Genomic DNA, 23,391 nt, shown 5'->3' on the forward strand with positions numbered 1-23,391 from the left:
TATCCAGCTCCCTGCTAATGGCCTGGGAAAGACGTACAGCCTGGAAAGACAGTCAGTGATGATTCAAATCCTTGGGTCCCTGCCACACAGGTTGTTGACCCAAATGGAGTCTGAGGCACTTTATTTGACTTAAGTTTTGGGGGACTGAACCAGCAGATGGAAAATCTCTGTGTCCCTGCCTTTCAAACAAATACATAGGAATTCTTTGAAAACAGAAAGCGCAATGGATGGCATGGCGACATCATAGGTCAAGGCACCTCCTGCAGTGCTGGCATCCCGTATGGGTGCAGGTCTGAGTCCCGGCTGCTCCTCTCCTGATCCAGCTCTCTACTGGGCCCAGGGAAAGCAGTGGATGATGGCCCAAATGCTTGGGCTCTGGCACCCGGTTGGGAGACCCAGAGCAGGCTCCTGGCTGCTGGAATTGCATCGGCACAGCTCCAATCATTGCGGCCATCTAGGGACTGAATCAAGGGATGGAAGAACTCTATTATCTATCTATCTACCTATCTATCTATCTACCTACCTACCTACGTACCTACCTACCTATCTATCTCTGTCTGTCTTCTTCTGCCTCCCTGTAACACTGACTTGAAATTAAATAAATAAATCTTACAAATGTACCCAAATGACTCCTGGCCTCGTTCATGACTTTCTTAATTCCCCAGTCTTATCGGTTGAAGCAGGGAGGACTAGGGCTCTTCCTATTGCTTGGAGGACATGGAAAAGAAAGCAGCTCACCCAAAACTCTAGGGATTACAAGCTAAGTCTAATGCCAAGTCCCTCACTTGACTCCCTAGGGAGGAAAATGATTTCGCCCATGTCCTCTGAGATTCTTTCATAAAACACCAAGCAAACCAGACCTGGAAGGAGTCTATTTCCTCAGGCATCCTTAGTATTGCACTCTTCTAAAGAGGCTGGACAATTTGAATGAGCTCAGACCTATTTTCAAATGGATGCCACTCTCTGTGGTCACAATGAAGCTTCCTAGCCAGTATTTGATCCCCCAGCCCTAGTGATTTTCTGTGAGGTCTTTTGCTCTATCGATAAGGTGGCCTGTTTCTGGGGCCCTGCATGCTGCAGATGGGAGATCTGATGCCAATTTGGGGGCATGGCTTTCAGGTGAGCTCTCTCACCTTCTCCTGGAGTTCTTGGACATGGCTGCTATCATAGCCAGAGACACTGAACCCGTATTCGGGGAAGATGCGCTTTAAGCTGTGACCTCAACATCTCCCGAAGGGGCAGGATCCATGACTCAAGATGCAGTTTAGAGTCTGTTGGGTCCCTAACCTTGGCTTTTCATGGGTCTCCATACCTTGCTTGTTTCTTAGGGGTTTTCCCGAAGGAACATGCTAGAGTGTTTGGAAATGATACGAAAAGGAGGTTTGGGACCCAGCTGTCTGTCTGTCCGCAGGCTTAGGGCCCTGTCCACATTCAAGTCTCTTGAGGGAGCTGAGGAATGGCACTGTGTTTGTCTCCTTGTGTACAGTTAAGGGGATGATATTGTGGCAGCAGCCCAGAGGGGCCTTGGCATATCTTCTTAAGGGAAAGGCTCCACAGAATGGAACTTTGAAGATGTGACCTCACTTCCTTGGTGATAGAACTTACACTCTGATAGCAACAGTCCTTAGCAGCTCACTTGATGGGAGACGTTCAGGAGAAGACCATGTTCTCTCGTTGCTGCCAATCGTTGCCAGGCTCTGGCCTTTTCCGGCGCTTGAGACATTGGCTCCGCTCTCACATGGGGTGTCTGTGGCCTCTTACTGCAAGGCCACCCCAGGGAACAGAACAGCCCAGGAGGCAGCCACAGGTAGCGGAACAGGCCCGTCCTGGCAGGGGATCACCTGTGACCCCATCTGGGTCTTCTTTGCCCCTCCCTTCACCATGACAGTGGCAGAAGAAGAGGGGCTCTTGCTGCCCAGCAACACGATTCACGTGTTGGAGCCTCCTGTGTCTTGCGTGTTCATACCCTATTTTGTGGACAGCTGGTTGGGCAAGTGGGTGTTGGGGGACCTCCTCTTGTCTTCTGGAGACCTCTCTGGCTGCACAAGGGTACAGAGGCCCTTACTTTCCCGACCTGGGTAACAGAATGCCTCATGGGGGGAATTATTCTCTGTGGGGACAGCCAAGCACGACACTGATGCCTCCGGTCTGGGCTGCCACACACTCTCTTTGCAGAGCTCCACACTCGAGTCCACAGACAGAACACATGAGGAAGCCACAGGCATCATCAATGGACACGTGAGTCAGGCCAACAACGTGGCTAATGCTGGTGTGGAGTGAGCGAGCGGCCCAGGAGTACCCACGTGTTGGGGCATGAGATGATTACGGTGTGCCTAGAACCACATCCTGAAGGGAGGAACGCCCCTGGCTTTTGGCCTCGTGATCTCCCACTCAGTGACTGACCCCCATCCCACTCTCAAAGAAATCTCAGCCCCTTGGCAACTGGGTGTTGGGAAACTCCCTGTTCACACAAGCATCGTGTGTGGCCATGGTGCTGAAGGTTTGCCCACCTAATCCAAGAATCCTGTGCAGTCCTTAGTCAGCTCCACTGCCTTCCAGGTCTTCTCCAAGGTTTAGGACTCAGTGATCCTACCAGGAAGGTTTTCCCACACAAAAGGGCAGAGGGTTCAACCAAAAGGCTGAAGATACCACACAGGACTGGAGCCTGGCCCCCACCTGTTCTATTCCATGGGACGACATTGCCCCTGTGGCCTCACTTGCATGGCTGCTGGGAAGCACTGGGATTCAGCTGCATTGCCACGGCAGCGGTGCTGTAGGACACAGACTCACTGTCTCTCACGGAGCACAATCAGCTAGGCTGCTCAAAGCACAGGAGCCCAGGTTGGGCAGCTCTCCCAACAGGAGTCGCTTGTTCCCATTTCTGGTTGCTGCATGTCAGGGCATGGCCAAGGTGATTTCTCAGGAGGGCTCATTGCCATCTCCATCCCCAGTTTCATTTCCTATGCTCCCCTGGGCTTCTCTGTGCCCCTGTCGCATCTGCCAATGAGCACAGCAAGGTAATGGGATGGGGCCCACGCCATTTCTGGGGGTAAGGTCAATCACCTCCTTGCGGACTACTGGCCCAACTGCAGCAGTCACACTCAAGTGCTCTGGTGTCAGAACAACCCCACGTGTGTGTTGGGGATGGGGGCCACAATTCGGCTCTGAAAAGGCAGTGATGCCCTGCTGAGGACAAACTCCAAGGACCAGGCTGGCTGGGGACTGGCTCTACACATGTGTCGTTGTAATGCCTCAAGTCAGGTCACTTGGCAGAACGCCTGTGGTCATTACGCCACAGGCAGACACCTCTGACTATGGCTCTTTTCAGGATCTAGCCTCCCCTGGGGCTTCATATCCTACTCCGCCCACTTGTTTCCATTCTGCAGTCTGGTGGCAAAGCAAATCACACAGTTGCCCTCATTTCTAGCTCCCCCAAGGGGCACGGAATCATCTTTCACTGCTGGCCCCCTCGCAGGACTTTCTCATCCCTCAGTCCCTGTTCAGCCTCTTGGCCCCAACTGGGGTTTTCTCCCAACCCGGGTGTCTGCTCCCCTGTGCTCCCTGGAACTGCCACTGACTCACGTCCTTTCTGGTCCTCCCTAGTATGGAAATGGGTCCATGCTCTACTTGGCAGAGGTCTGTGCCATGCGGACCCTACAGCCAGACACTAAAGAGATGCTGCTGGATGCCCTGGTCCCGGGCCCCCTGGGAAAAAGGATCTGCTACTTCAACACCTTCCTGTGTACATACAGCGACTTCTCCACCATTCCGTATTACTTAGACCAGATATTCGACAGGTGGGTAGCTGCCTCTCAGCACTGCGGTGATGCAGAGATGAATCTTACATGTTTTAGATGACCTAAGCGACTTAAGACATGGCGGGCATGGAACGGGTGCCTTTCTCTGTGGACAGGGCTACTGGCACATTGCGTCACACTTCTTGATTTCCTTTCTCTGCACCCTCACGAACCAATGTCTCTACTCAGGTGGGAACCGGCCATGTGCCTCTATGGTTGGAAAACCTCCCAGATGGCAATCCTGCTTTCCCCTTTTTCAAGAATCAGAAATGTTTTCTTTCACAGGCAGAGTTAGACTGAGAGAAAGAGAGAATGCGTCCTTCTATCTGCTGGGTCACTCCCCAAATGGCTGCAAAAAGCAGGGCTCTGGGAAGCCGGGCTGAGGAGCCTGAAGCTCTATCTGGCCCCCTCAGGGGTGCCAGGGGTCCAACTACTTAGGCCATCATCCGGCACTTCCCCAGGCTCATTAGCAGGGAGCTGGACACCAAGGACAACAGCCAAGACTTGAACTGGCCAACCCTGATATGGCTTGCCAGCATCACATGTGGGCAGGGGCATTGGAAGCTGCTATGCCTTCGTACCGGCCACATTTCCTACTTGTTCCAGCTGCTCCTGTCCTCGATATATGCACAGAACAGCTGCCCTCAGGGTTGGTAGCAGTTGCCCAGACCCCTCATCGACCTGGCAGGTCTACAAGGAATCATTCACTCTACACATATATGGGAAGCCCTTCCCTTGTGCACTTTTCCAGACACTTGCCACAAATCCAGTGAACAAAGCATTCAAGGGCCTCACAGTTGTGGGGAATCCGACCCTCACAGCCGAGATCCTATACAAGTCCTGTCCTGCAGCGGCAGAGCTGAGGCTTGCTGACCTCCTCTGGGAGTAGCTGCAACGTCCCCTACTCTGATCACAAGGAGAACCCCATGTCCCACTAAGATGCGGGGAGATTGGGGTGCAGATGCGGCCTTCTGTCACTCGAAAGAATGGCAGGAAAATGAGGGCTGAGGCAAGGCAGAGGCAGACAGTAGGTGCAACTCCAACTTCTGGCCCCACCACATGCAAAGGAAGTGCTGAAGAGCAGTGCTATGGATAGGAGCAGACACGTTCTGCAGAGGAGCGGGCATGTTGGGGCTCACAGACAACACCCACATAGCCATGCCCAGGGCAGTTGCTTCCAGCTTTGCCTACCCTCCCTGACCACCCAACCCAACCCACCATCCCAGGAGCAACCTACTCCCAAGTCTGCTCAGAGCCGGAGCCTAGGGGCCTCCACCTGAGAAAACCATGGGAATGAATGGGAAGGCACTGAAAGGAACATGAGAAGGAAGCCATCCAAAGGAAAGCTACTGCCGGCAATGCCAGAATCCCTTGTGGGTGTTGGTTCGTGTCCCTGTTGTTGCAGTCCAGATTCAGCACCCTGCTCGGGGGTCTGGGAAAACCAGGGGAACATGGTCCAAGCATTTGGACCTCTGCCACCCATGTGGGAGACCTGGATGGAGCTCCTCACTCCCCGCATGAGCCTGGCCCAGTGCTGTCCACTGCCCATCCGGGGAGTCAAGCAGTGGATGCAAGACCTCTGCCCCGGTGTGTGTCTCTCCCTCTCTCTCTGTAACTCTTGGGATTCACAGTCAAGAAATCGCCTTGGAAAACAGCAAAGCATGGCATTGTCTTTCAGAAGCTAGAGTTCACCGGCAGGCTCCGTGCCCCACCCCACACAGGGAGTCCTGGAAGGGCAGCAAGCAGGGTAAGGTCAAGTCTGACTCTGCTGCCCACTCTCCTTCCCCAGGAACATGGCTCTCTGTTTTCAAAGGTGTAAAGCCAAGTACAAGGCCGAATTCTGCGATCGCACGGATCTCCCGCTTCTCAAGATGAAGGTCGGATCCAAGCAGGTCCGCTTGCCCAGAGGAGACCTGCAGACCCATGCGTGCTTTCTGCGTGTCAGGATGGCCTACCCAAATCCCACACAGGCAGAAGCAGTCGGTAAGATGCACTGCACTCCGCGAGATTCTCTCGGTGGGCTTTGGGGCTGGAGCCCCTTTAGAGGCAATGGGATCGCGCCTGGCTTTGGAGAGGCCATTGGAAAGTGCTTGATGTTGCTGACCCTTTCTCTTCTCCCAGCTCCTGCTCTATTTGCCAGGCTGCAGTCATGCCAAACACTGGCTTTAGAGCCAGATTCCCCACTGCTCACAGAGCTAGAACCTCTTCTGGAGACAGGATCCATTTCAAAACTGAGGCTGCCACCATGCGCAGAATCAGCACCAAAGACAACTACCAAAGTCTCCTGCGCATGTCCGGGACCTGCAAACAACCAGCCTCGCAAGATGGCTAGCATCACCACATTCCCCGCCAAGCTGCTGGCGGAACAGTTCACACTGATGGACGCGGTGAGCAGCGGGCTTGTCTCGGCAGGGCCAGGCCCGAACACCCCTTTGGCACCAGCCTCCCCACAGCTGCCCCGACCAGAATCCAGTGGCTTGGCTGCAGTTCAGGCTTCAGGTCCCACCACCTATGTGACTGGACCAATGTCTTCACTCCCAAGGCTGCCTTTCTCCCATGGCTGGCAGAGAGGGCACCCAAACCACACCAGCTGCACAGTGACTCTCCAGATCAACTGACATGGGCCTGGCAGAAAGTAGGGCTGGATCTGACCCACAGGGTACTGGACGGGCCTAGGTGGAGGGCATCCAGGTCCACCCACTGCCTTCCCATCTGCCTGCGATGCCACAGCTGTCCTGGGTCCTAGCACACATATCCATATCAAACAGCAAACACCTTGTTGGAGTTGCCACAGGGAGCAGCACTGGCACAGGGACAAGGACTCCAGGGCAGATGCTGTGAGAGCAGAAGGATGAGATACTGGGCGGGATGCCTGGGAGCACACACCTCTGTCTCTTTCCTCAAGGCTTGGGAGGGTTGGGATCTGGGCTGGCAGGAGCGAGGCGACCTCAGTGGCAGAACACATAGCCCAGCTGCTCCCATGTTGGGGAGCTGCATGACAAACTACCTGAGCTGCAGCTTCGAGCACTGTCACTTGCCGGGGTGGCTGGGCTTCACTGCATTCGAGCTAGGCTGGCTGGGCCCATGGGACACCCTCTTGCCCCCAGGAGCTCTTCCAGAATGTGGTCCCCTATCAGTGCCACAGCTCCATCCGGATCCAGCAGAACAAGGAGGTCAATGCGCAGCTGCCCCCTACTGTTCTCGCTGTCATCATCCACTACCACCACGTGGCCCATTGTGTTACTACCACGTGCTTGGGGGACCCCAGCATGAAGGCAGAGGACAGGGCCCGCGTGGTGGAACACTGGATCAAGGTGGCCAAGGTAAGCTGAGGCTGTCCCAGGGGCTCCCTCTCTGCACGGCAGGGACGTGCCACTTTGCTTCCTCAGCTCTCAGGTGTACAGTCTGTGGTCACAGATCCTGCCCAATCCCTGGGCTCTTGGGATCCACGAGGTGGCCTGATCTCACTCACTTGTCCCAGAACTACATGCTCACTTCCCGCCTAGGCCCCTGACATGGGTTGAAACCAATCTAGCCCATGTGAGCGTGGCTCAAGGGGGTCCCATCACTGACCTGCTCTGGCTCCCTGGCCAACTCTCTGATGCATGAGGGGGATGTCAGCACAGCTGGCTGAGCCTGGCTCAGGTGGGGCTCCAAGCCACCTACCTGCCATTCATCCGCTCCCTGCCCTAGGAGTGCCTGGCTCTCCGGAACTACTGCTCAGTCCACACCATCCTCTGCGCTCTGCAGAGCCACCCGGTACGCCAGCTGAAAACAACGTGGGGAGAAGTCTCCAGGTGGGTGTGCATCCCTCAAAGCACCTGGTGGACCCGGGACTACCCTCAGGCCTAAGCACTAATCCTCCAAGACTCACAGAGGCTGGTATCCTGGGACACAGGGAGAGGCGTGGACTGCCGGGGGCAGGGGTGGGGAGCACCATCTTTCAGCGGCCCTGGGACATGAGGACTGGGTTTCTGCCTCAGGATGACATTTCCATTAGTCAGGCACACGTGGCTTCCAAACTACATACTTGCCCCTGTGCACCACGCAGCACTGGACCTGCCTGGGCACTCCAACTCTGTAAACACTCACACACACACACACACACACATACACACACACAATCGAAACAGAAGATACTACCAGGCAGGGTGGATCCTCTGATCTTTGTTCTTAAACCAAAGGGGTTTGATCCACCACCTCACCATTCCATCCAAATATCTCCTGGTTTTCCCCTCACAGCAGAAAAAGTGCCAGGAAATTTCAGCGTCTTTGCACACAGGACAAAAAAGTCAACAGAGATGTGCCCATGAAGGTAAAGTGGGGGCTCAGGGACTGGGGTGAGGGCTTGGCAGGAGGGGAAGGGGTGTGGCTGTAAGGGCATCAGGGCAGAGGGGAGCTTTTGGTGTCACTGAAAGTGTGCTTGAAAAGAAAACCTGGGGTGTGCCTGCTAGGACAACAGGCCAAGAGAGGGCTGTGTTCACAGGTCGTGGGATGCAGTCGGGCTCAGAGGGCAATGGGAATGGGCTGCAGCAAGCGCAGCTTGGCTCTCAGAGGGGGCTGTGAGCACCCACAGGTCTCTGGCTCCCATGCTGTTCCTGCTTCCCCCAGGCTGTGAGGTGGATGCGGCAGCAAGGGCTTCCTTCCATCTGTGCTGGGGCCCTAGAGGTCCTTTGGAAACCAGGCCTGCTACAGGGTTCTCTGTTGCAGCCTTCCATGGGGAGGGCTGCCAAGCCTGCCCCACACATTGCACAGCTTGGGAATGCCAGGGGCTGAGCAGTCGAGTGGGATGCCAAGCATTGGGTCTTACTGGCTGCCCTGGGAGCAGAACTTCTGTCTTCTCGAGGAGAGAAGCAAGCAGCATGAGCCTGTCTCTCAGTCTGCACAGGGAGCCTCATGTGCATCCAGGGAGGCAGGGTATGGGGTGCTGGGCCTGGCTTCCTCTCAGGGACACGCTGAGGCACAGGTCAGTCAAAGGATCCTTAGCGCAAGGGGGACCTGAGGTGGGAGGGGAGGCCAGCACCCTCTCCAGCTGAGGAGCAGGCACAGGGAGGTGTGGTCAATCCCCCAAAGCCACCTTCCCGGTGGGAGCTGCATGAATCCATACAGAGCACGTTGTGGGAGGAGGGGAGTGCAGGGTGGGCATTATACCAATGGAAGTGAGCCAGACATGCAGGGCTCAAGGTGGTTTGCACAAATGTGGGCCGGTCAGGAAAGGACTATCTCCCTGAACGTGACCCTGACCCTGGCAGATGGCGATCTGCAGGTTGCCCGCCCGGGAGCAGAACCCCCAGAGAACACAGATGCGGCAGCGGCTGCAGAAGAAGGCAAGTGTGCCTGGGGAGGGGGGGGCAGGGGCTCCTGTCTCCCACTGGGGGCCCATGTCAAGGGAGCAGGGCCTTCTGCCTCCCTTGTTTGCCCACGCCCATCACCACAGTAGCTGAGAGACCCCAGTTGAGAGACCAGAGCTGAGGGCCTGAGCTGAAGGGCTCCCAGCAGACTTGGGCCTGAGCTGGGGCTGGCACCCCACAAGCTGACTTGTTATCATGCCATCAGGGCTCCCAGGGTTGTCCGATTCTAGAGGCAGTTGGCTGGATGCAGGGAGAATTGGGAAAGGCACTTTAGGGGCGGGGAGCTTCCCAATGGGGAATGTGGCCAGGGCTCCAGCAGCTGGGGTGGAGTGCATCTCAGGGGCCGGGCCTTGGTGGCACCTGAGAACAGCTGCTCACCACCACCACCACCTCATGGCACAGGGAGCCGTCCCCTTCCTTGGCACTTTCATCATGTATCTGGATAGGCTGGACATCGCCATGAAGGACTTCGTAGATGTGAGTGAACTTGCCATGGGTGGGGCAGGCTCCAGGACCCTGAGGCTTGGGGGGAGGGTCCTGGGCTGAGCTCTCAGCCCCCAGCTCCTTGCTGCCCATGTCTCCGGAGGCCTCACAAGCTGTCCCAGGGAGGAGGGCTCACCTGCATATCCCCTCTGAGTGCGGGAGCCTGCAACCAGGTGCCCATCCCTGTCCCCCAACGGTTGAAGCTGCATAGCCAGAGTCCCTGACTGCAAAGCTGCACAAGGTCTTGGCTGAGCCTGCTCAGCCTCTGAGTTGGGTGGCACCCAAGGGAAGGAGAGAAATTGGGCCCCTGTGAGGTCAGGCAGCACCCACATGCCTCAGTGCACCCATCCATTCCCAGGCCTCACTTTCCCTGCCTGCCATCAGACATGGTGGGGACAGCAGTTCCCTGAGCCTCAGCCACCATGTCCCCTTCTGCAGAGCTAACAGCCTGCCCCAGGGACACCTTCTTTTCCTTCCTCTTACCCAGAGGGGAGGGCCAGGGGCTAGTCACAGGCCAGGGGCTGTTCTGATGGACTCTGCCTTCCAGGGAAAAAACAACATGCTGAAAATGACAAAGGTGAGTAGCTCTGCCCTATCTTCCAGGCACAGAGGGGATGGAGGGGTCAGAGATGCCCTGGGCAGAAAGCCCAGGCTCCAGCCCATGCGTGTCTGTCTGCTCTCTCCACTGGGATGGATACACACAGAAGGAGGAGAGCATCCCTAGGGAGGCTGTGGCTAAGGGACTGGAATCCAGGAGAACTTCCTTCCTGGGCGAGGGGCTGTGTGTATGCTACTCAGAAGACAGCTTGGAGCCTGGAAGGGATGGCCAGGGAAGGCTTCTCTAGCTAAAAGACCCAGAGGCCAGCCCCCTGCCCCTGCCACAGTGTGCCCCTCCAGCAGTCCCAGTGCAGGCCTGTCAGCATCCTCTCTGCCCCTCTTGCCCCAGGAGATAAAAGTTCTCCAAGAAATGCAGCGGCTCCAGGTGGCAGCCAGTCAATATACTTTGCTGCGCGACGCAGAGTTTGCACTGTGGTTCCAATCCATGGAGAGGCTCAGTGACACTAAGAGGTGAGTGCTGGGCAGGGATTGCGGGATGTCCAGGGTGGCAGATGGGGAAGGTTCTCCTGTTGTGCACTGAGGAGAGGGCTACCCATGGCTCCTTGGTCAGCAGAGGGCCTTACCCATGGGCAGTGCGGGGCTCCAGGACTGCGGCTGCAGGGCGGGCCCTGGAGGGAGCCTGAGATGAGCAAGAGTGCACTCATGGCTGCTTCTGTGTCCTGCAGCTACAACCTGTCCTGCCTACTCCAGCCCCTCTGCTAGAATGTCCACCTCATCCTCAAGGCCAAGAACATCAGGCCTTGGAGAACATCAGCATGACTGAGTCCCCCATGCAGGCAGAGAGCGGGGGCTGCAGAGTTCATCTGTGGGCTCGGGGACTGCACCGTGACACTCGCTCCGTTCCCCGCCGACCAAGCAACAACCCAGTGCCTGGGAGACTGGCCTCCCTCTCTCAGATGGGTGGTCACATCATCACCAATTTCACGGATTCCTCCTAGATTTTCCTATGTATATAGTTCACCATGATTAGTACCAGTTGGTTAGGCCTTTCATTAAAGTAGTATACATGGTAGACCATGAGTGTCCTTCTTCCTCTTTATCCCTTCCCTGCCCTGCTAATTAGAGACCATTCTCTAGATCCACAGACAAAGACATTCATGCAGATTCGAGAGGGGTGTGTCTCCCCATGCAAGGATGCCACACCATGAGTGCTCTTTCAGTTCTGAGGCTCCTACATGGAGCCCCATGCTGTCTCGTGGAGAGAGTCCCTCAGGGTCTTTTCTGAAGCGCAATTCATACATCCATCGGTATCTGGCGAGAACAACGCTCTCACTGCTTCTACACTTGCTCCCACGAGCTTTGGGAGTTTGCTGCTTAGGGTCCTTTAGGCTCAGATGGTGGTCCCCTCTATACAGTGTTTTCCAAATGATGTGTGTCACCAGTGACCAGCAAAATGTCCCAAGAACACAACTCAGCCCTAGTCACTAGAGAGAATTCCCTGTGAGATTCAGTGGGAAATGCACATAATAAAAGTGCACAATCTTGGGAAGCCAACACTGACAAAAATTTCATCGATGTATACATATATATACACAGAGATTTGTATGTATTCAGGTGAAGTATCCACCTGCAGCAAAGGCATCCCACATGGGTGCCCGTTTGAGTCCCAGCTGCTCTGCTTCCTACCCAGCTCCCTGCTAATGGCCAGGGAGAGACATACAGCCTGGGAGACAGGAAGTGATATTTCAAACACCTGGGTCCCTGCCCCGCAGGTTGGAGACACATGCTGCGTTGGAGACACTGTACTTGACTCAAGTATTTGGGGACCGAACCAGCAGCTGGAACACCTCTGTGTCTCTGCCTTCCAACCAATGAGTCAGAATTCTTTCAAACATGAAAGCACAGGGGCTGCCACTGTGGCATAGCAGGGAAAGGTGATGCCTACAGTGCCGACATCCCATGGGGCCGCCTGTTCGAGTCCTGGCTGCTCCTCTTCTGATCCAGTACTCTGCTATGGCCTGGGAAAGCAGTAGGGTTTGGCACAAATGGTTTGGCCCCTGCACACTTGTAGGCTTTCGATCGGCTCACTCCCAGCCATTGCAGCCATTTGCAGAGGGAACCTGCAGATTGGAGGTTGCTCTCTCACTCTCCCAGCCTCCCTGTCACTCTGCCTTTAATAAATATATCTTGAAAACAATTAAAATACAAATAATGTACTAAAGGAGTAACTTGAGCCAAGAAAACCAAAGATCGGTCTAGTGGTCATGGTAAAACACTACCACAGAAACCACAGGTGCTCTAAATATATGCCATGATCATGGGAAAGATATCTCATGTTCCTATTTAGACAAATGAACAGACATTGGACAATGTATGCCGAAACTGCGAAAATGTACAGTTTATACTGATATGGATTTGCCTTCTGGAAGCCTGCGATTCTAGGACAGGGTAGGAAGAGAGAACACCGAGTAGGAGCCCCAGTCAAAACGTGCCCATTGAATAGCTAGAGCTCTCCAAGAAGAGCACAACTTCCATAGCTTGTCCATGTTAGGTGAATCTACTGGGAGACGAGCATGGGGAATTGATGACACAGCTTCCTCTCCTTTCCCTATAGCCCTGAGATGCCTCTACACCACATCTCCAGTGTCCTACAGATGAGCAAACCTGGGGGTGGTCCTGGCGACACCTAGAACCCCACAGATCCAAAACACTTGACAAACGCTAAGCAGAAAAACATACCAAAGCACGTCCCAATTAACTGCTGAAAACCACTAGCAACACCAAAACCTTCAAAGATCAAAAATGAGAAGCTTCAGCCTGACTCACAAAATCCTTGAGCTGAAAGACAATGCATCAGTGCCTTCAGAACTTGGGAAAAACCATTTCCAACCTAAAAGTACATACATGTTTTCAATCCTACATTACAGGACAGTAAGATCAAAGCATAGTTAGAGATGCCAAGCATCAAAAACGCTTCTGTATGCCATTGCTCAGAACCTGCCAGAAGATGTGCTCCAGAAAATCAAGGGTGGAGGGGCCTGCACCCTAGCTCCCTTGGTTATTCCTCTGCCTGCGGTGCCGGCTTCCCATATGTATGCTGGGTTCTAGTCCCGGTTGCCCTCTTCCAGTCCAGCTCTCTGCTGTGGCCCAGGAGGGCAGTGAAGAATGGCCCAAGTGCTTGGGCCCTGCACCCGTATGGGAGACCTGGAAGAAGCACCTGGCTCCTGGCTTCAGATCAGCACAGCGCAGGCCATGGGGGCCATTTGGGGAGTGAAGCAACAGAAGGAAGACCTTTCTCTCTGTCTCTGTCTCTCTCACTGTCGATAACTCTACCTGTCAACTAAATAAATATAAATAAATACATAAAATTTTTTACAAAATCAAGCGTGGAAAAAAAAACTCTGAGGAAAACATGAAATGCAAGATCAAGGAGCACCATCAGCAAAGAAGTGAACACATTCCTAGAATGATGGGGAACAGAAACCCCAGGGTGACAACATCCACAAAGAGAAAAGCATCTTGAATCCACATTGGAGCAACTAGGAGGTGGTAGGGAAACATTCACCAAGAAAATGAAACTGAGAGAAAGTCTGTTAAGTATAGAAATGTTTATGAGACTGTAAGACAATGAAGAAATATGAGGATTCTATGAATGTTCAGCAAAATGACCTAAGAAAGAGTCAATATGGGGAGCAGGTGTTTCACGCATTGGTCAAGATGCCACTTGGGGATGCACACACCCCAGGGCAGAGGGCATGGGTTTGAGTCCTGGCTCCAATTCAGATTCCACCTTCTTGCTCATGTGCACCCAGAGAGGTGGTCAGAGAAGCCTCAAGTACCTGGAGCCCTGGCACACAAGTGCTAGACCCAAATGCAGTTTCAGGCTCCTGGATTCAGCCTGACCCAGCCCTTGGCTGCTGCGAGCATTCAGGGAATGAACCCAGCAGATGGACAATCTCTCGGCCCCACTGCCTTTCACACAAATACGTTTTTTTAAAACAATCCAAGTAACACAACTCATTGTTCAAGAGCATCATGATAATTAGCACTGGTCTTGATGATCAAGAGTCCTTATGGAATTACAATGATGTAAATGCTGCATACTCAACTAAGCAAACCCTGACATATCTGTACTAGGGCCCTGGAGGGACAACCAAAGTTCATTGCCTAGTTGGCAGTGGAGAGTCAGGGGGGAGAGAGCTCCATATTTCCCCATGTTGAGAAGCACAGCACCAGCATGTGAGTTAAGGACCAAGGTGTGGAGCTCAAAAGAAAGCTCTGAGAGTGAAAAGGATGATCCCTGAGAAGGAACGGTGGGAGAAACACCAAAAGGCCTTGATGAACATATGTTATAAAAGAATAGGAGTTTCTGAAACGATCCATTCTTACCTTAGCAAACTCAGAGAGCCTGTCATCACTCGTCAAAGACTGCCGACTTGCACAAGAAGCACAGTCTGAGGGACCCACGGCACCCTTGCCATCTTCAAGTTCGTTACATTCACCAGCACCTTCCCTGTCCCTGTCGAGCTCCCAGTCAGGGAAATGCAATTCACCTAAAAAGGCACAAGTTGCAACTTACTTCATTTCAAATCATTAAATGGTTTACAACTATTTGTATTCTCAGTAGTTAGTATAGCCCTGTTCCTGAATAAAGGTTAAAACTACATTCAGACAGTGAAAAAGTTATCCCTGGCCTCTTTTCTAGTCACTTGGTTTCTCGCATCTCGTAACCCCACCCAATCAAACTTAACCACATTTGTTAGCTCTTGGATACCCTTGCCGAGTCTCCATTGCCTGTGCAAGTAACTAGCTAACTGTGCATGTTGTATTTACCTCCTTTCGTACAAACCATGATCTTTTTCACTTCACATCATTAAGGTGATTGTCCTTACCACTAAACAGGGAATGCCCTCAGTCCCAAATGTCCTTGTAAAAGGAGGATATTTTCAGCTCAGAAGACCCAGCAGATATCAAAGGAAATAACTCAGCCAAGTGCAAAAGCAAAAAGAATATTGGCCATCTTCTAGAGAGGCTGTCTGTACAAACCTAACTTGTTCATATTAAGCGTAAGTCGCTAATAGGAACGGTGAGGATGAAAAGTTACCAGCTTACTTTGAGTGCATTAAGATGTCTAAATAGTCTAGTTAAGCTATCTCTTTTAAGATTTGGAAAAGTACATGATTTCTACAATTCTTGTCTGTGTCTATCAACTGGGGTGTGTCCTTCAGGGGATGCCTCACCTCAGAAGACCTCTTTGGGAGTGTCCACGGGGACTGATGCTGTCACTGTAATGTACTGGGGAGATGTTGGAGAAACTCTAAAACTTTCTGCAACACACAGGAACGTCCTCCTCCTCACGACAGAGGTATCTGGACCCAAGCGATAACAGTGCCAAGACTGAGAAACCCTATTTTCAACTGTCTAAACCATGAGGCAACACAAACTACTCACAGCAAACAAAACTGGTGAAAGTTACACTCCCATCACACATGCACTGTTCTAGTCTTGTCCCAATAACCACAAGTTAGCCAGGCAGTAGTGTGGGTGTAGCATTCGGTAGGAGTTCAGAGAACTGGCTTTGAACTCAAGGGGATCTAACAATGAACCCCAACAGAGTTTACACATCCAAACTCAAGTTGTTACCAATAATACCAGTCCTAGCTCTTAGTCGTTACTGTAAGAAACATTACATCAGAAAGCATTTCGAAAGGCTTGGCACACAGGCTAAGCCTCACAAAAACATCAAAACCTATAATAACTTTGAGAATGAATTCTTCACCCAATAATGAATCCAATATGGAACAAAACCTGACTTTCTGACAACATTAGAAACTTACCATCACTGGCCCCATCTTCTAGACCCAAAATATCCCCGTTCCAAAGCCTCTACATTCTAGAACCGTGTCCATTATCCCTATGTGATTCAGAGTGTGTCTTCACTTCCTTTGACACATCGCTTCCATTGGAACTCCAAGTTACGTCAGTCAACACACTGTTACTCTTCGAAGTGAGAGTTTCTGACAATGAAAAAAGAAAACACATCAGTATGTCAGCCACTGTGGTCATTTATCTAAAGGAAATTGTAAGCATGCTACTTGCCACAATCACAAAGATACAAAACTCTGACAATACTGAAAGCAATGTCTTATGTCCAATCCTCTTGCCTCAAGTTTGAAGAACAACCTAAGATTCTTTGAGTTAAGGCCAAGTTACAACAAGAAAAAAAAGGAGAACTGGCTGAGATAGATTATCAATTGATAGTAGAAATGAAAGATCTCCGTGAGTGAGATCCCAGGGGAAAGAAGGAGCCATCCAAGAAGGAGGTACCTTCTTTCTCTGAATGCTGGAGAGAAATTCCGCTTGAAGGATGGCCTTATCTAAACAAGGGCAGAGTTTGTGAACTCAAGAGGCATCCATACCCTTAGCAGCTCGTCACAAGAGCCTCGGCTGATCACTGACATCATAAATAAGAGTGTCAATTGTTAAATCAACAACAGAAGTCACTGTGCACTTGCTCCTCCTGTAGGACCTCTGTCCTTAACGTGGTGTACTATGAGAATTCACGGTAAATCTAGTCTTCAAACATTACTTTCCACTTTGCATGTCAGTGTGGGTGCAAGCTGTGAAAATCTTTACTGAGTATAGAGTTGGTCTCTATATAAAGATAATTAAAAATGAATCTTCATGAAGAATGGGATGCGAGAGGGAGTAGGGGGTGGGGTGGTTTGGGGGTGGGAGGGCAGGTAGGTGGGAAGAACAGCTACAATCTGAAAGCTGTACTTATGTAATTTATCTAGTAAATAAAAGCTTTCTATAAAAATAGATACTAGATATTAATAAATAGAGCACAGATATAATAACAATAATAATAACAATAATAATAATAGAAAGAAACCAGACTGAATGCTCCAACATGGGAAGTATTGCATATAGCAGCCTCCCAGAATGACAATGACCTCAAATAACACCCTGGCTCAGAATCAACCCTGAAGACATTCTGATGTGGCTAAAACACCTATGAGAGCATGTCAGGCATGGGAAGACAAAACACTGTGGCACACAGGGTTCCCCATGAAGCACTTCTGTGGGTAGACCCCAAGAGAAAGAAGTGGTCATCCACAAAGGATACACTTTATTCAGAAGGCACAAAAGAACTTCCTCTTCCCCGTGGCCCTGTCTAAATATGGAAGGAGTCAGTGGATTCCACAGGCTTCCACAGCTGAGGCAGCTCAGGTCAAGATCCTCAGGTGTTCGCTGATGTGCTAATTCTGAAATTCTCAACAGGGGTCACTGTGCACTGACTTCCCATGCAGGACCTCTCTGCTCAAAGAGTTGAGGTATGTGAGTTAACAGTACCACTTGGTCACAAAGATCTACCACACTTTCACGTGAATGACACCATCTATGGATTATAAGCTAGAAGAATGTCTCATGCTCACAAAAGTCACACCGCCCTTGGGTTCTTCTCCAAAGTTAACTCACTCCACCGCAACAGATACTATAGACATACGTAAGTCAAATCTCAGAAAGCCTTACTTTCATTGAATTCAAAAGCACTTTCATCTCTTGTTTGTTGTAAAAACAAGCCTGCCGGTGTTCTAGTGCATAGTAGGGTAATAATACTTCACCAAACATACAGTCTTTTCTCAAAAGCTAGAAGAAAGACTTCTGAATGTACATACTACAAAGAAACCTTGAATAGGGAAGCGGTGGATGCAGATGACCTAATATGATCATTTAAATGTATGCATGTAGGGCAATATTACATTATACCACATCAATATGTACAGCTACTCTTTGTCAACAAATAGAGAAACACATCAAAAAGGAAATACATCATTGTTCAGTGAAATGCATCTCCAAATGCTCACTCTTTTTCATAGAAGTATATGCCATTCCAAAGTTTCCAAATACGTATAGTATTCAGCCCGTCATGTTTTGTTAATAAGTTCTAGGTAAATTCTACTCCTGTCAGAGAAGATGCCCCTAAAGGAGACAGAGGAGGAAGAGAGGTGGGAGGGCTGCTGTGAAGTTAGGTATGGTGGGAGAATCACTATGTTCCGAAAGCCGTGTTTAGGAAATGCATCAAGTTGGTATAGCTTCCATAAAAGGTGTCTGGGAAAAACTGGAAATAAAATAATCCAGGATTCCATGGCTGGCTGTGCACTGTGTAGAGAAAATCAGTGTCTACAGGGGCTCTTTGCTGTACACCCAGGGCAACGCTCTTTCCGTCTTTTCTCTAGAAGATCCCACTTGGGAAGAAATTATGGACATCTAGTAGTCTATTTTCCTGTCTCGTCTAGTAGTAGAGGGTGCACTGCGCTTCCAACAAATCCAAGGCTGATGCTTGCTTTTGTGGAGTGGGAAGTAAGGGTGTGACAGTCAAGGGATACTCTTAACAAAAGAAACATGGGTTGAGAAGGAATTTAGCCTAATGGCTTAGATGCTTTGATGGTGAGTTCCGATGCCCATTTCTCATATCAGAGTACCTGGTTTTGATACTCATCTCTGGAGCCTAACTCCAGTTTCTTACTAAAATACCTCTGGGGAAACAATGGTTCCTATAACAAGTTCCACGCTATTCACATGGGCGACCTGGTTGGAATTGCCAGTTCCCAGTTGCAGTCTGGCACATCTCAAGGCACTTGCAGGACTGGGAAGTGAATTAGCAGTTGGGAGCTCCTCTCCTCTCTCTCTGTCTCTGTTCCTTTATAATGTTAAGATGGGAAGAGTGGCAAAGGCCCTGCCAACTCGGAAACAAAATGCGTTAGTTATAAATGAAAAGGCTGTTATATTCAGCCACACACAAACCTTAATTCATGCATGGCAAACCAAGATAAAGGAAAAACAAATACCAACTAGGAAAGTGTAGGTGGTCTGCCTAGTATATCAAAACGAAAGAAACCTAACGTACACATTGTTCTTGGAAACGAGGGAGAAATGGCCAACATTCCAACAGAAAGATGGGCAAAGGACAAGGACAGTTGACAGGAAAAGGGACACAAGTGGCTTTTCTTCCAATGGAAAGAGCGCCACCTTTCTCCTGTGCAGGGCAATGCAAATAGAAACTGCACATCTCTCATTTGGCTACAATTCAAGTACTTGGCAGCATATATTGGAATAAGAAGACACTCCTCGAGGAGTGGTAATGAACATGCGAAACCATGCAACCTCTATCAAAGGGGAATCTAGCAATAGAGTTCTACAGTAGATCTGCCATTTGCACTGGCACTGTCACTTCTGGGAGTTAACTCCACAAGTATAGGGGCATATGTGGTTTCTGTGTTTGTGTTGCTAACACTCAATGCCTGAGACTGGATAATCTGTGAAGATCAGAAATTTATAGTTCTCACACCTAGAGCGCCTGGGAAGTCCAACATCAGGGCATCAGCATGCTTTGTCTGATGAAGGTCTTACTATTGCATTGTCACATGGTGCAAGGCTGAAGGCAGAAGGGCCAGAGAGCAAATCAGCTGAACACCACATGGAGCCTGTTTGACAGGGACCTCAATCCCTGGTTTCAGTAAGGCCCAGCCACGACCGTTGTGGGTATTTGGAGAGTGAATTAGTGGATAGAGATTCTCTCTCTCTCCGTTACTTTGCTTGTGTCTGTCAATGTGTGTGTGTGTGTGTGTGTGTGTTGTGTGTGTTTCCACATCTCAAGAAAACTGAACGAAGAATCCATCAAAGCCAACCATTATTCTACAGTGAATACTCTAAAATAGACAAAATTCACAGTCTGCTCAGTTCTTTAGAGGTGGACTAAATGCTGATATCATTTAAAGATGATGGTCCTCTTTCTAGAACACAGAAGGAAACAAACTCACCCAAAGCCTAATGACCCTCATTGTATTTTTATTTTTTAATATCTTTCCTGATTTCCTTGGAAGATTTCTGGGTTCATATTTCATATTTCTTGATTTAGTATAGAAAGGTAGAGTGACAGCGAGGGAAAGACAGAGTAGTTTCCATTCCCTGGTTCACTTCCCAAATCCTGCAACAGCCAGGGCTGGCTGGACTAAGCCAAAGCCAGGAGCCAGCACTTCAATCTGGGTCTTGGAATTGTGTGGCATTTTGTCATCCGTTGGGGCATAGTCTGTTTCACAGGTGCATCTGCAGGCTCTTCTATCAGAAGCACAGAGGAACAAGGACTCCAAAAGGGGATATGAATGCCCCTTGTGGTACTTTAATCACTGGACCAGATGCCCACCACAAGAGTGATGATTTATTCCAGTCGATGTCTGCTAAGTCCTTTGTATGAGAGCAAATTAGGAAAAGCAAGCAAAAGGAGAGAAGTCACTTTCCCAAAACTGGCTTAACGCACAGCATCACAATGTTCACCCACAACTTCACTTCAACAATGGCCAAGGGCAAGGACAGACATTTCTCCAAAGACGAACAGCACAAGAGCTATATTGAAAGGACACACTATTATTGGTCATTGGCCATCACAAATCAAGTCTGCAAGGAGATAGATACCCCTTCCAAACCACCTCGAGGCTATTCAAATAACCATGAACCTGCAGTTGCATTCTCAACGAGCTATCTAAAAGAACCGGAAACAAGTTTGAAAAATATTTATCCAGAAGAGTTCACAGGATTCACACTAGCCAAAACACAACCACAGCTCCAGTGTCCATCAGTAGATGAATGAATAAACACAATATGGTCTACTCGTATGATGGAATTCAGCATGAAGTAGAATACAAGTACTGATACGGGCTACCGCATAGGCAAAACTTGAAACCATGGTGCAAGTTGAGGGAATCCAGACACAGCAGAGAATAGTTTATAATGCTAGCTCTATGAAACATCTAGAGCATACTCACAGACCGAGAACTAATTGGCAGTTGCAATTGCTGGGGGAAGGGAGACTGGAAACTGGCTACTACTGGGTTTCGAGCTTGCTTTGCAGGTGATGTGATTCACTATTAGATGGTGGCCGAGGCGGTGGTGGGCAGGACTAAAGCTCTCAATAAACTTGCATACAGCCTTTTGGGAAAATTTTTCTGACTGCACCCACCAGTGAACTAGGGCCTCTCTGCTGCTATAGATTGGCTGGTCAAATTATTTTACTGTTTGAAAGGCAGAGTGCCAGAGAGACAGGCAGGGAGGAGGGAGACAGGGAGGTTGATCCAGTGAAACACACGAAAACCCCTTCAGCTGAAACCCCACAGTATCCACTGTGAACCAGACATGTCCTGTCCCCACAGCAAGTAGGAACAAAGTACAGCAGGTGGTATTGAACACACAGCAGGCCATCAGTACCTTTAGAGCACACCGCAAGTTGGGGGTGCACAGGATGTGTAGAAAATCACTCTCTAGGCATGACTGGTAGAAAGGGATACTTTGGTGACTTCAGTGGAAGAACATCTACCAGAGTTGACCAGGATTTCCTTCTCAAGAATTCTAGGTCTTGAATCCTCCCCCAGAGAATTATCAAAAGCGATGCATGAGAATCTACAAATTCGGTAAGACGATCAGGTTTCTCACAAGAAACTTTACAGGCCTGAAGCGTGTGAAAGCTTATCTTCACATAACTGAAGGAATAAACTTCCAACCAAAATGACATCTTCTTATGGACAAGTTAAGGGACAGCATCAGCATTAGACCTGCCTGACAGGGAAGCTCTATTGCCCTCTCCTGGAAGCAAATCGACACTACATGGCAGCAACACAGAACAACCAAAAAGTGGCAAAGCGCCCCAGGGTAAGAGAAAAGGAAAAGACACATACAGGATCTTCACTACCGCCATGGAATAGAAATCACTTTTACAACTTGGAATGCAATTTAAAGTAAAATCACAGAACTTGCAATGACTATACGGATCTCATGTGTATTTTGTAGCAAGTCATTTGGAACTACATTGCTTCTATGTGGATGAAGTGGAAGTCTAAACTAAATGTTTATAGGTGTGAATAGTTTATAGATTCCCATTGCAATGTGTCAGTAGATACCTATAGATGATGCACAAAAGAAAATGAGAGATAAGAAGTCATTAGGAGGGGCTGGCACTGTAGTGTAGTAGGTTAAGCGCCCGCCTGCATCAATGGCATCGCATATGGGCACCAGTTTGAGGCCCGGCTGCTCCACTGCCTATCCAGCTCCCTGCTAATGGCCTGGGAAAGACGTACAGCCTGGAAAGACAGTCAGTGATGATTCAAATCCTTGGGTCCCTGCCACACAGGTTGTTGACCCAAATGGAGTCTGAGGCACTTTATTTGACTTAAGTTTTGGGGGACTGAACCAGCAGATGGAAAATCTCTGTGTCCCTGCCTTTCAAACAAATACATAGGAATTCTTTGAAAACAGAAAGCGCAATGGATGGCATGGCGACATCATAGGTCAAGGCACCTCCTGCAGTGCTGGCATCCCGTATGGGTGCAGGTCTGAGTCCCGGCTGCTCCTCTCCTGATCCAGCTCTCTACTGGGCCCAGGGAAAGCAGTGGATGATGGCCCAAATGCTTGGGCTCTGGCACCCGGTTGGGAGACCCAGAGCAGGCTCCTGGCTGCTGGAATTGCATCGGCACAGCTCCAATCATTGCGGCCATCTAGGGACTGAATCAAGGGATGGAAGAACTCTATTATCTATCTATCCATCTACCTACCTACCTACCTACCTATCTATCTCTGTCTGTCTTCTTCTGCCTCCCTGTAACACTGACTTGAAATTAAATAAATAAATCTTACAAATGTACCCAAATGACTCCTGGCCTCGTTCATGACTTTCTTAATTCCCCAGTCTTATCGCTTGAAGCAGGGAGGACTAGGGCTCTTCCTATTGCTTGGAGGACATGGAAAAGAAAGCAGCTCACCCAAAACTCTAGGGATTACAAGCTAAGTCTAATGCCAAGTCCCTCACTTGACTCCCTAGCGAGGAAAATGATTTCGCCCATGTCCTCTGAGATTCTTTCATAAAACACCAAGCAAACCAGACCTGGAAGGAGTCTATTTCCTCAGGCATCCTTAGTATTGCACTCTTCTAAAGAGGCTGGACAATTTGAATGAGCTCAGACCTATTTTCAAATGGATGCCACTCTCTGTGGTCAGAATGAAGCTTCCTAGCCAGTATTTGATCCCCCAGCCCTAGTGATTTTCTGTGAGGTCTTTTGCTCTATCGATAAGGTGGCCTGTTTCTGGGGCCCTGCATGCTGCAGATGGGAGATCTGATGCCAATTTGGGGGCATGGCTTTCAGGTGAGC

The 23,391-nt window shown here is 50.1% G+C and overlaps 1 protein-coding gene and 1 long non-coding RNA gene across 51 annotated transcripts in view; one reads left to right on the top strand and one right to left on the bottom strand.

The window, feature by feature from the left end:
* Nucleotides 1–23,391, bottom strand: part of LOC138850245 (uncharacterized) — a 514,649-nt gene that overhangs the window by 143,253 nt on the left and 348,005 nt on the right. For 49 of the 50 annotated variants that reach the window (XR_011389934.1, XR_011389944.1, XR_011389950.1 and 46 more), the window contains 2 exons: nucleotides 16,027–16,206; nucleotides 14,579–14,742 (listed from right to left, as the gene is read on the bottom strand). This is a non-coding gene — a long non-coding RNA (uncharacterized lncRNA). The remainder of the gene's footprint in view (nucleotides 1–14,578; nucleotides 14,743–16,026; nucleotides 16,207–23,391) is intronic. The other variant, XR_011389980.1, reaches the window with a different exon arrangement.
* LOC138850244 (ral-GDS-related protein-like) lies at nucleotides 1,607–11,671 on the top strand. Its single transcript, XM_070076560.1, has 5 exons — nucleotides 1,607–2,238; nucleotides 3,604–7,120; nucleotides 7,491–7,594; nucleotides 8,040–8,112; nucleotides 9,050–11,671. The coding sequence occupies exons 2-5, from the start codon at nucleotides 7,067–7,069 to the stop codon at nucleotides 9,239–9,241; spliced, it is 423 nt and encodes a 140-aa protein (XP_069932661.1). The 5' UTR covers nucleotides 1,607–2,238; nucleotides 3,604–7,066; the 3' UTR covers nucleotides 9,242–11,671.

This window comes from Oryctolagus cuniculus, chromosome 6 (assembly GCF_964237555.1).
Source record: "Oryctolagus cuniculus chromosome 6, mOryCun1.1, whole genome shotgun sequence".
In the NCBI taxonomy this organism is placed as follows: Eukaryota; Metazoa; Chordata; class Mammalia; order Lagomorpha; family Leporidae; genus Oryctolagus; species Oryctolagus cuniculus.